The sequence below is a fragment of the Ambystoma mexicanum genome, chromosome 5p (genome assembly GCF_040938575.1).
Source record: "Ambystoma mexicanum isolate Mex_15411 chromosome 5p, UKY_AmexF1_1, whole genome shotgun sequence".
In the NCBI taxonomy this organism is placed as follows: Eukaryota; Metazoa; Chordata; class Amphibia; order Caudata; family Ambystomatidae; genus Ambystoma; species Ambystoma mexicanum.
In genome coordinates this window covers 724,772,534-724,784,690 of record NC_090930.1, presented here as the reverse complement: position 1 = coordinate 724,784,690, position 12,157 = coordinate 724,772,534, and the positions used below count along the sequence as shown (strand labels likewise).

General features: G+C 46.8%; 1 protein-coding gene across 1 annotated transcript in view; it reads left to right on the top strand.

The window, feature by feature from the left end:
* The window catches only part of MARS2 (methionyl-tRNA synthetase 2, mitochondrial), a 179,048-nt gene that overhangs the window by 81,801 nt on the left and 85,090 nt on the right, over positions 1-12,157 (top strand). The window contains exon 2 of the mRNA XM_069613097.1: positions 609-943. Within this exon, the coding sequence (XP_069469198.1) occupies positions 609-943 (335 nt within the window). The remainder of the gene's footprint in view (positions 1-608; positions 944-12,157) is intronic.

Genomic DNA, 12,157 nt, shown 5'->3' with positions numbered 1-12,157 from the left:
TGTCCTCGGTCTCACTGAGACATGGTTCACAGCCAGCTCTAACACTAGCTTCGACACGCTCCTACCCGACTGCTACAAGATCCTCTCTGCACCCAAGTCCAACCGCTCCGGAGGGGGTGTAGCCCTCATCTTCCATGAGTGGATCCCTGCCTCTGTCAATCCTACGCAGGCCTACTCCTCTTTTGAATGCCTCGCCTGCAGTCTCTCTCTCTCGCGCTCTCTCTCGCTCGCTCTCGCTCTTTCTTTCTCCCATCTGGTCAAATCTCCTCCTTCCTCTCTGAGTAGGCGGACCTCTTCTCCTAACTCCTGGCCTCAACCACGCACGAGTACATTGAAAATGTATGTTGTAAGCCTTAAGTCCATAGAACACGTTGGAGAATATTTAGCAATTAAGTGAAATATACTGTGATATTGTATACACTTCTAATGTAATAATGTTGGATGAAGTCACTACTTTACCAATAAACACATTTTAATTAAAAAAAGGGCAGAACCGTAAAAGGCTTCACATACTTATGAGTCATTTATAACGTGCCTGTAGTAAGTGCTTTTAGGTGCAAATAATATATATTCCTCAATGTAAATATTAATTTCCCTTTTTCTTAAAGGAACGGATGAGCATGGATTGAAAATTCAACAAGCTGCGGCTGCTGCTGGAAAAGACCCTTTGGTATTCTGCTCTGAGGTTTCTGAACAGTTTAAGGATGTCTTTAATCATATCCTTATCTCATACACTGATTACATCAGGACCACAGAGGAGCGCCACCAAACGGCAGTCGAACACTTTTGGGCAGTTTTATGTCGGAAAGGCTTTATTTATAAAGGAGTCTATGAAGGCTGGTATTCCACGCCAGACGAGAGTTTCTTGACTGATTCACAAGTCATGGACATCTCAGGCAAACGGGGGAACACTGTGAAAGTATCCACAGAGAGTGGCCATCAGGTAAAACACATTTCTTTCTGGATAAAAGAATGTAATGATCTGTGTCATGGACTTTAATCTTCCATTAACATGCAGTGAATAGTTGATGAGACAAATATTGTAAGTGAGATTGATTGAAATCATTCAAATTGTATTACCTCTGAATGTATGACCAGGTGGTGGAGTGGAAGTAGCTACTTGAAAAGGTGTTCCATTAAGCTGGGTGATAATGACACTTAACATTTAAGTAACAAGTGTCAGGTTTGTGTTGTACTATGAAAGTGACACATTGTAAATATATTGGTGTATGTGTTGTGAGGATGCAGAAGTAAGACTCTGACACGGAGGGGCTGTAGTGGTTGTTATAGACTTTTATTCAAGTGGCAGAATGAAAAGAAAACCCGATCTTGTCCTAACGTTTTAAGAGGGGTTTCCCTGCCTCAACCAAAATACTAATGTCTCAGTCAAGATGTCAAATTAATAGTCCGCAGTCCTATGTCGGAATCCTCTCTCCGTCCCCTTCACTTTACACTAAACTAAATCAAAAGAATATCTGGTAGTCCAGAGGAATGCCTCCCTCCCCCTGGACGAAAGGCAGTTATTGATTTGCAAGTTCTCATAATTAAGTTCCAACTATTGGGGAATGTCTCCCTTCCTCTGTCTTCCTTGGTCTGAAGCTTCTCACAGCAACAATTGGTGGGGGAATGTCTCACTTCTTCAAGCAGTGATGGGTCCCTGACCCTGATGGGCAGACAAGGCATTGCAACGTTTGGTAGACCATGTTCCTGTCATTCCCCGGTCTCTTGGGTTTAAACAGGCTTGGTTTACTCTCCTGCAAAGTACTGTCTTCGTATATATTATTTGCACAGTTCTTGTTGCCTTTTCCCTTCTTCTTTGACAACTCCGAGTCAACTCCCCATCCCCCCCCAACCAAGTATTATCACAAGGAAGATTAGGTCTTCTTGCTCCGTGATTAGTCCTTTTCAGGTAAGGGTCCCAGCTCCTATTCTTTTTATGCTATCTTGAGCAATTTTCTCTTTTCTCTTTCTCCCACTTCTTATGTTATATATGCTTTTGGGTTTCTTGTATCCTCTGGGGTTCCCCAACTATACATTCAGCCTCCCAAGTACATTTAGGGTCCTGGCTGTAGTCCTCCGTGGGGGCTTTCCGGTGTGTCTCTCCGGCTCTCTGGGACACTTCTCGGCTTGTCAAGGCGACTCCAGAGCTCCTGCCCTGCTTGGCAAGACTGTCGGAGTTGGGCTGCGTGGTCCTACAGTGCCTTGTTGCCTTTCCCAGCCAGCCTTCTTCTCTTCTTGCTGGGTTTGCAGGACAGCGTCCTCCCCGCTCCTCACCAACCTAGTCGTTTCCTGCTGCTCTTTGCAGCTAGCATCCGCCACGATCCTGGTGCCTCTAGGCAGAATCTCTGATTCAGTTAAGCCCTTTCTGTTTTTTCGGTCTTCAACATGGTCTCTAGTTGTAGACTAGACCGCTCCTTCAGGTTCTTCCGAGTGATCACTGCAGATCCACGCTTCCTCCTACTTGCAGTGCCTTGTCTCTGATCCTCATGGACGTTACCTCCACTTTTCCTCGTCTGTCAATTCTACCTCCTGAGTGCTGTAGAAATATATTGGTTAGGAAGGTAGGGGTGGAGAGTTTAGGGGTGACGGAGAGGTTTACGTGTTATGTGGGTAGCGTGTTCTCCCATGACGATAGTCACTGGTCCCATGGGAAGGGTCTCCCCTACGGAAGCAGTGATGACCTCCTGGGATTTGTCAGTGTCTTTAATTCATTGCTGGTATCCATAGTTGTTCATTGGGTTAATCATCTCTTCATTCTTTTTGAAGGATTAATGAAACCTATTGGGGAAATGCTGGATAGGGGGTAATTTGGATTTCTGATAAAAATCACAGGAGGGACGATTAAGGGAGACTGGGGGAAACTCTGGAATTAAAGGGAATCTACCAACTTCATGATCAAACCCCTGGAGGTTGTATTTGGGGGGATTCTGCAGAGCTCCCCAGTTCCTTTCCCAGATGCCCAGGGCCATGTCCCACTATTACCCTTCTTAGGTAATAATTCCATTTCCAACCTTGCTAAAGGGTGCCTTCTGAGAACTGTGAGAAGTTACCCCCTCTGGATATATTATTAGGGAGATGAGTGGAGAGAGAAGAAACTCCTATAGAAAATTACATCTGCAACGATTGGCATCTGTGCAATACAAGCAAGTGATTTTACAAGCACTTGGAGCCCCTTAGACAGTTTTATGTGCGGAGTGGGACTTGGTGAACAACGCAATTTGTTTGCAAAAGCCCTGGTATGGGATATGAACTGGAGCCCAACGAGAATCACAAAGCAACTCTAAACAGACTGCTCACAACTGAGCGAAATTACCCTCCCTGTTTCCAGCACAGACACTGGAGCGCTCTGCCACCATGATAGTTCTGCCTGATCCCAAACCGGTGGACAGGCTTTTTGAGACCTCGAACAATCTGTGCCTGTGGTGAGGGACACATTTAAACTGCTACTAGGTAAAGCGAAGAGGCAGATACATGACATTGAGGTGTAACCATTAGGAGAATACCCACCATGAATGATCCCATTTATGGGGAAGTTAATCCACCAACCACAACACACATTGAATGAAGCACTGCCCTTTGGTGAATCTAAAAAGGGGCAGAACCCACTGGACTTTGAGGGTGCGCGTTTAAAAAGGAATACACCCGAGTTGTCCAAGACAACTGAGCAACCCAGTAAGGGGGACAGAAAAGAGGAGGAAGCTAAGGAAAGTGAGCTATACTCTGGACGAGGCCTTGGTTTGAGAAGGCCTAGAGTAGGAAGCCTTCTTGGAGCATTGGCCGAAAGTTTGTCAGGCGCAGAGAATTGAGCAGAGAAGCTGATTTTTACATCTCTGAAGAAACTCTTCAGTTTCGGGCACAATTACCAGAGTCTGATAAATGCCCAGGTCGTTGGGGGTGGGGAGGTGGTGGGTACTCTACTCACAGGAACCTCCTAGGCCTAGTTGGGAAGCTACAGCTCTTGCCCCAGTAGAAACCCATGGAGCAAAATGGATGACACAACGGGGCTTCTCCAGGTAGGTGTTCATCAAGGCTACATAGTCCCTGGTTGAAAAATAATGACCGGTTCACAGGGTGGTGCCCCAGATAGGGCAAAGCAAGAGACTGACAAACGGGAATAATAAGATCACCATGCATAACTACAAAGTGGGTTGTTCCTGCTCTCCAGAAGATGCGATTGGGGGGAGAGGTAATTTCTTCGTACTGAAGGGGCAAAACAGTAGACTCGATTGGGGAAACCAAGCTCATGTAGTCATTTTTGGCTATTAGCAAAGTCAGAAACTACTTTATTCTCTTGCAAGACAATCAAGACAGGTTTACTTTATCAAAACTATCTCACAACAACCTGATTCTCACCCCCCCACCAGACCCTCACCTTTCATAGGTCACAAACGTGACCAAAACTGAAACTAATTGAGGAACCTTTGAGAATAGAAATTCAACCTGCAAGCCCCTAAGAGGAAGCCTCCCTCTACTTCATTGTGGAAGGTGCAACATTCTATCGTCTACGCAGATGTCACGTGCTAGTGTCCGACTACTTCTGAAAAGCTCCTGCCAAATGGTGACTAGGTTTGCATTTTTCTTCATAACATGTGTCTGTAAGTTTCCATGACTACTAAGTTCAAGTCCAGTCAGTTCACATCACATTACTACAGTTTGGGGTCCTTGGCATAATTGGATTTGCTAGAAATTGTCATATTTTGATTGCACATATCCTATAGGTACCGAGTAATAGTGACCGATCATTGAGAAACACAATCTTTGCCAAATAACCACTTGTTGCGATTCAATCCATGAGAAATCTTTGTTACTTACCTGTAATTGTATTTCTCCAGCATTGCTATCTTTCATAGATTCACATGCTTGAATATTCCCTGTTATCAGACTGGGAATCATCTCTGCCTCACTTTGGTCCTATATGACCCCAACTACTGAGGTAGCAGGGCTTAAACTCCACCCCAGGCAGCCATCTTCAGATTTTCAGCTGTAGTGACTGTAAAATGATGACTGACTGGCTTTGGAGCTGCCTTCCAGGGGAGGAAGGTGGGCGCATGTGAATCTATGAAAGATGCCAGTCCTTGGGGAAATATAGTTACAGGTAAGTAACAAAGACTTCTCCAGCATTGGATCTTTCATAGATTCACATGCTTGAATGGAATACCAAGCAGCTATGCATGTGCCATGTAACTGTCCACATAAAGCATAACAGCTGAAAATGCATGCGCACTAAATAACTATTTGAGTATTTATAATGCGCCTATACTCAATAGATGGTAAAGAGGGAGAAGCATAGGCTGCTCCTACCTTATGCAAACAGAATGGTGGAGGACTGCCTGTTCGACCGCTTATTCCCTTCCAACGTCTTCTGCTAAGCAGTAATGTTTGGCAAATTATGGAGCCTGCTCCAGTTGGCTACTCTACAAATGTCTTTAATTGCTACTCCCGCCTGGAATGCCGTTGTTGCTACCCTCCCTCTGGAGGAGTGTGCAGTAGGTGCACCGGGAAGTGGATCGCCTCTGGATTGGTGGCAGTGACTGGTGCAGTTCGTCACCCAACGTGATAGCCCTTGCTTTGATATTCACTGTCCTTTAGTGTGGCCTGAGAAAGCAACAACAAGTCTGCACTATGCAAGAAGATCCTTAAGCTCGGGTGAGAGGGCCTGTAGCTCACCAATTCTTCTAGCAGATGTTATTTCTACAAAAAATTCTACTTTCCAGGTTAAGAATCGTAAGTCACATCTGTGGATGGGTTCATACAGTGCTGATAGGACAGTATTCAGGCTCCAAGAGGGCACCAGTTTGGGTGATGTAGGGAAAGTGTGTAAAAATCCTTTGATAAACATTTTGACAACTGGGTTAGTGACTAGTGAAGACTGACGCGGGCCTGTTTAGGCTAAAAAGGCTGATGACTGCGGTAACCAGCTTCTGGCCATGTGTGAAAGGTAGGGCAACACTTTGTCCACCTATATAGTAAGCTGGTTAATTTGTGAAGTTTGACACCATGTGGAAACGCGTGTTAATTTCTTGGTGTAAGTCAGACGGGTGGATTGCACCCTGGATGCTTTGACCTCCCAGCATTCAGCGGACAGTGTCATATTTGCCAGCTTTTGCTTTCCAGGAACCATGCTTTGAGTGACCGACTTGTAGGATTGTGATGGAGAGTCTTGCCTTCCTGTTAATAGGTGCCAACATGTGCTGGTGCGGTCTGAGGCGAACGGGCGTCTCTTGAGATTGTTTTAGGCGAGTAGGGTCCCAAACCTGATGTGCCCAAGCCGAGGCTATACGAATCATTGGACAAGGTTGTTCCTTCATCCTCTGCAGAACTCTGGCTAATAAGGGTGTTGGAGGAATCCCGTAGAGAAAACGCCCTTTCCAATTCAGATAGAAGGCGTCCCCCATGGACTGTTTCTCTGAGTACCTGGAGGCTGTGGAAAATTCACAAATGAGATACAGCAATATCTCTACTGGAATATAATAAACAAGGATGAGACACCATCGCAGAGTAACATTTTGCAAAGACCTTTATTTAAGTGTCAGCAAAATGCACTTGTGTGTAGGGGGGATGGGGCGCGGCAACATAGTCTTCGCAAGAACTCTCTGCTGGGTCCACAAATTCATCAACTTAAATCCAGATTTCCAAACGAAGTGCTGTGATACATACAGAGTGGAAGGCACATAGGCAATGACCTTTGGCAGTTGAAAACATGTATGGTTAGTAAATCATACATGGCAAAACAAAGAGGCTCATTTCAAAAGAAATATGGTTGGGGTAAAACCTCATCCACCCTCTACCTCCAGGGTGGGTGATGAATGGACATCGGACATTTCAGCATCGCCATAAATTCTCCCCATTGATGGTCGTACCTTGGGGATGCGAGTGTCCAGCTCCGCCCAGAGGAAGAGAGCGGTTTGGGCCGGTACAGGGGTGTCTCGTTGATGGAGAAGCCTAGGGTTTCTATGATTGATCTCGTCTTTGCGACTGCCACGGTTGTGAAACTGTGGAAGTTCGCCTTTATCAGCCATTCAATCTGGAAACACCTACGCCTACTCGCGTGAGGTGTTGCTACTGGCGCTAGGCACTTAAAACCCCTGGGGCCGATTTGAGGCTGAAAGGAGGCATGCAAACTGAAACCGTGCTTGCCCCACAGAAAACCTGAGATACCGTCTGTGTGCTGGGTGGACTAGAACATGAAAATATGCATCTTCTAGGTCTTAGGTCGCCAGGAAGTCGTTTTTGTTTAACCATGGAAGCACTTGCTGAAGAGACCCAAGTTTGAACTACATACATCTTATGAATTTGTTTAAGACCTTTAGGTCTAATATTGGGAGCAACTGTCCGTTTTTCTTTTTTGATAAAAAAGAACCGAGAATAGAACCCTTTTCCTCTCTAGGTTTATGGAACTAGTTCTATGGCCGCCTTTTGCAGAAACTTTTCCACTTCTATTTTTTAGATGCTTCAGCAGATGGGACCCTTCAATGTTGCTGAGGTAGAGAAGGCGGGTGGCCCAGAAATTCGGTTGTCGCTGTTTGCACCACCTGTAACAACCACCTGTCTGAAGTTAATTCTTGCAAATGGTGTGAGTGTTGGCTTATCTGATCTCCCACCAGGGTTGGGTTGTGGTGGATGCAGATATATTTTTGGGGCCTAGCGTGCCCCGACCGCCTCTTTGCGTGTGGTGTCTGGAACTTGACTGCTGGTACCTGTGATCAGATGTAGCTTCCCCATCCGCCACAATGGCCTCTGCTTCCTCGTGGAATTCCTGTGGCAGATGTTTTGCCAGTTTCGACATTCTTAGCCAGAGTTCCCTGTCAAAACGTGGGTGTCCCCGCCGGCAAAAAGGCGCCGGATCGAGAGATTTATATTTCGCTTCCGGACGAGAAACCAGAGCTGTGGTAGATAAGGGAGTAGATCATATTTTCTCCCCTGCCTACCATATAGTGTTGAATAGGAATAGTTGTCGCTGATCTGCTTTTGTCCCTGTGTTCATAGAGCACAGATTTCTTTTGCTCACAGGAAACTTGAATCTGAAACAGCTCTGCAGCCTTAGCTATGATAGTGTGGAATGACCTGTGATGTGACACATCATCCGGCTGGAAAGTACCCCCTGTTGATTCACGATTTCCTTGCTTCTCAATAATGTAGGTGTCTCATCAGTATCTTGATGCAGTGTATCCTTGGGAATAGTACACTGCAGTTTCCCCGAGTCCTTGGAAGCATTGATGGCCTTGGTGATGCCCCTCTTTTTAGCGATCTGTCCCGGGAGCCTGCCTTTGGTACAGGGGAACGTTTCTGCTTTTGAGGCTTACCCAGCAGTGACAACCTATCTTTAAGTGCTGGTTTGTCTCGAGGTGCTAGAGACCTGTCCCGAGATGATCGATGTGGAGAGGTAGTACATGGAGATGTGCCGTGTTGACTTTTCACTTATTGCCGCCGGCGATCTGCTCCTATGTTTTCTTTCCTCTCTTCTTGGTGGTGGTAAGACACTTCCTTGTCTTGAGGTTGATGGGGCTGTGAGTCGAGCTCTCTGCCGTCTTTGGAATTCCTCAATGTTTCTCTGCATTGATTGCATGAGTGCAGCGTCAAAGGGATTTGAAGTGCCCTTTATGGTGGGGTGCCAAGGTGCGCTTTGTTCCTTTTGGTGTGTGCGCGTGTAAGGATAGTCCAAACCCTTCTTTAGTATCTAAATCCTCTTTGTGGAGGATAATGTCTGGCAGTTCATCTTGCTCACCTTATCTCCACTTTCTCCCCTCACTTCCAGTGTTACGCAGATGACGCCCAACTCTTCTTCAAACTTCCCTTTGATGCTCTCCCTACTTACTCCATCATTCCTGACTTCTTATCTGCTATCTAGTCCTGGTGTGCCTCTAATGATCTCTGCTTCAGTGCCAGCAAGACAGAGATCCTTCCTATTGGGACTCCCGCTCCTTCTTTCCTGCCTTCTCTTTGGTCACCGTCTATGGGCCCCCTTCTCCTTCACCTGAAGCCAGAAACCTTGAGTCCTCTTCCTCTCTCTCTTTCCTCCCTCACATCTTGGACCTTGCCAAGAAGGCCAATTTTTAACTCCACCTCCTCGGAGGTATCCTTCCTTTCCTCACTTTTCCCCACAGGCACAATGTCTCTAGAGCTCTGGTACTCTCTAGGCTGGACTATTGCAATTGCCTCATCCTCCTCCTCTGTCCTCTCCAGCTTATCCAGAATAGGGCTGCAAGACTTATCCTTGGCCTCAAGCCTAGGCACCATATCGCTCAAGCCCTAAAATCTCTCCACTGGCTTCCGGTTGCTGCAAGGATCAAATTCAAATCCCTCTGCATCATCCATAAGGCTGTCTGGGGCCGGGGACCACATTATATACAACTTGCTCTCCCCAAATACTCTCCTGCCGATCTTTACGTTCCTCCAGCTCCAACTATCTGCATGTCACCAGCTACTCAAAGCAGAGAACTAGTCCCCGATTTCTTTCCTCAGCTGGCTCCCTCCTCTGGAACAGCCTCCCCCTTCCTCTCCATCTTGAGCTAGATCTCATGAAATTCCAGAAGCTCCTCCAGTCTCTCCTCTTCACCTCCACCTTCCCGCTCTCCCTTCAGCGATAAACCCCAGAGTCGCTGAGATTGGTGGCCTGGGCCTTCATGTGTCCTTATGGGTCCAGGCCTTCCGTCCAATCCCTTTTAAACCTCTGCCTTCTCCCAGCACTCACCTTCAGACTCCCACTGACCTGTGCAGTCCCACTGGCCTACACTTACTGTAGCGGCAGATGAACACTCTTCACCTAGTGATCTCTGCCAGGCACTTGCCTGCTATCTGCAATGGACTTCTGGCACTTCCCTTCTCGGAACCTCTTGTACTTACCACCTTTCTTTGTCCTCTTCTCGCTCTCTCTGCACTTTCGACGTTCTGAATGCTCACATGCTTTCATCAGTGCTTTACTTTGCCTATTTGTTCCCCTGTTCCCTGCCCTCGCCCTGTGGGTACTTTGAAACACAATTTCGCCCTATAAATGCACAATAAAATAAAATAAATACATTTTCCCTGATCAGTGATAGGCTTCTGGCTGTTCCTAGGCTGTCTGAAATTGTTGTGTTCTACTCCTGTCTACCTGCAATGGACGTAGATGTTTTGTTGTAGATGTTGGACCTGCCATTGCAGTCTTTCTTTCTTCCCAAGACTGTGAGTTCCCCGTCAACGAGACACTCATGGATGATCTTTCTATACTGGTTTTCGTGGACAGAAACTCCGTCGACGGAACCTCCTTAGTGCTCCGGACGACTTTGCGAATGAAGTGTTTCTTCGTGGATGTAGATTTAGCCATCGACAAGGTCTTCGAGGGCAAAGCTTTGCTGGTGGACATTTTAACTGTCACTGTGGATGGTCGACCCTCCGTGGATGATATTGGCTTTGACGGCCCACTTTTTCTTGAAGACACACATCCACTCATGGACCGTATGGAGGAGATATACGTTGACTGAGGACCTGTCTACGACCGCTCCGATGACGAGGGTTTGAAGGTGTGCGGATGGGCCCCTAATCACCTTAACCTAAGCAGGCCTACCTCTTAAGGAAAGCGTATTTGTTTGTACGTAAAGCAAGTGTGAGAAACCTGACAGTGTCTCACCAGCTAGTCCCCAGGGATCTGTCATCCAGGTGGCCAGGACACGGCCATCACTTTTGCATACAGTATCCTGGGGGTAGCCCAGTGCAGGAAGATCACCTGGATGTGGGGGGTCTTCGGGGATTGGAGGTTGGGTTTCCGCATGGCGAGACATGGTATCCCCCTCTCCCTGAAATACATTTTCCCCATCCTACCAGGTAGGATTCCTAGGAACCCGGCCCCCCACCACCCTTTTCTGATGCAAACACTTTCTCACAGACAGTTCACTGTGAACGACAACGGACTAACAGCTGTATATCTGACATGTCCCAATACCATGGTCCGGCAAGGTCGGGCAATTACTGATCATTACACACACACCTGACTTCCATCACATTTCCCACACGGATAAAAGGTTGAACACGACAGCACACTGTGAGCGAGGAAAAGCACACAAGGATATAGCATTTCGAAGATGGCAGTTTAATACAAGGAGAAAGACGGCGAGACCAGAGACGGTTGCAAGGAGGGAAGTGCTCTTGACCTCTTAGACCATTACTTTCGCGAACCTTGGAAAGTAAGAAGCCTAAGACCGGGAACTAAAGCTGAACAAACCTACACTGTGCACTGACGGTACCCAGAGCTCTCCCGCGGCGATAACCAAAGCAGGAAGGAGCGATTGCCGCTGTAGTACTTTCCTTGGCTCCTACAACAAAGCAGCGCAAGTAAAGACAGCACAGCCGGTGAGTCGGAGAGACTGATAACAAACCAGCTTGTGTTTGAACCAAGAATGCAAGTGGCAACATCGTATGAAGAAATCCAAAGAGACAGTGTGTGAAACGCATGTGTTGAGCGACGTGAATATAATTGGAGACCAAAGGCGTGAATTAACTTCGGGATGCCAAGTGATATACCGTATAGAGTAGCCCGGCGCCACCGGCGTGCTCATTCGAAGGTCTCTGTTAGGTATCCAACGGAATGGTGGTGACTGTATTGTGAAACCGATGTTTTTATTGAAGTGGTCCCGCAACAGGTCAAGCTAAATCCCGTGCACATTCAAAAGCCTTTGATAAACCAAGGTGAACTACAATTAGTCAGAGCCTGGCTGAGGGAGACTAATTGAAAAGGTGAAGGATCTGAGCCCGGCTGAGGGGGATCCGGGGTGAACCGCAAGTCACCTGAGAAAACTAATATTCTCTGAACTTTGTAATAATACGGATCTGAGCCCGGAAGAGTGGGTATCGGCACAAACGATCATAAAAAAAAAACAGGGATCTGAGCCCGGCTGAGGGTCGATCCAGGGTGAAGCACCTGAGTTGAATCCTTTAAGAAGAAAAGAACTGTGCATCTTAATTGTGTGTACATCAGGCCCTCTGAATAAAGAGATTTTGATGAGAAAAGAGACTTCAACACAGAAGGCCCTGTTGCTAAAAATCAAACTGTATCTTTGTGTCGAAGAAGCCAGAGTGTGTGCTTTGCTCGAGTGAACCGCCTTGCCCCTTGCTGAAAATGCTGGGAAGGGAAGCCAACGGCCAGAACATCCTGACATATCATTTTGTGAACACTTTTTTTCTT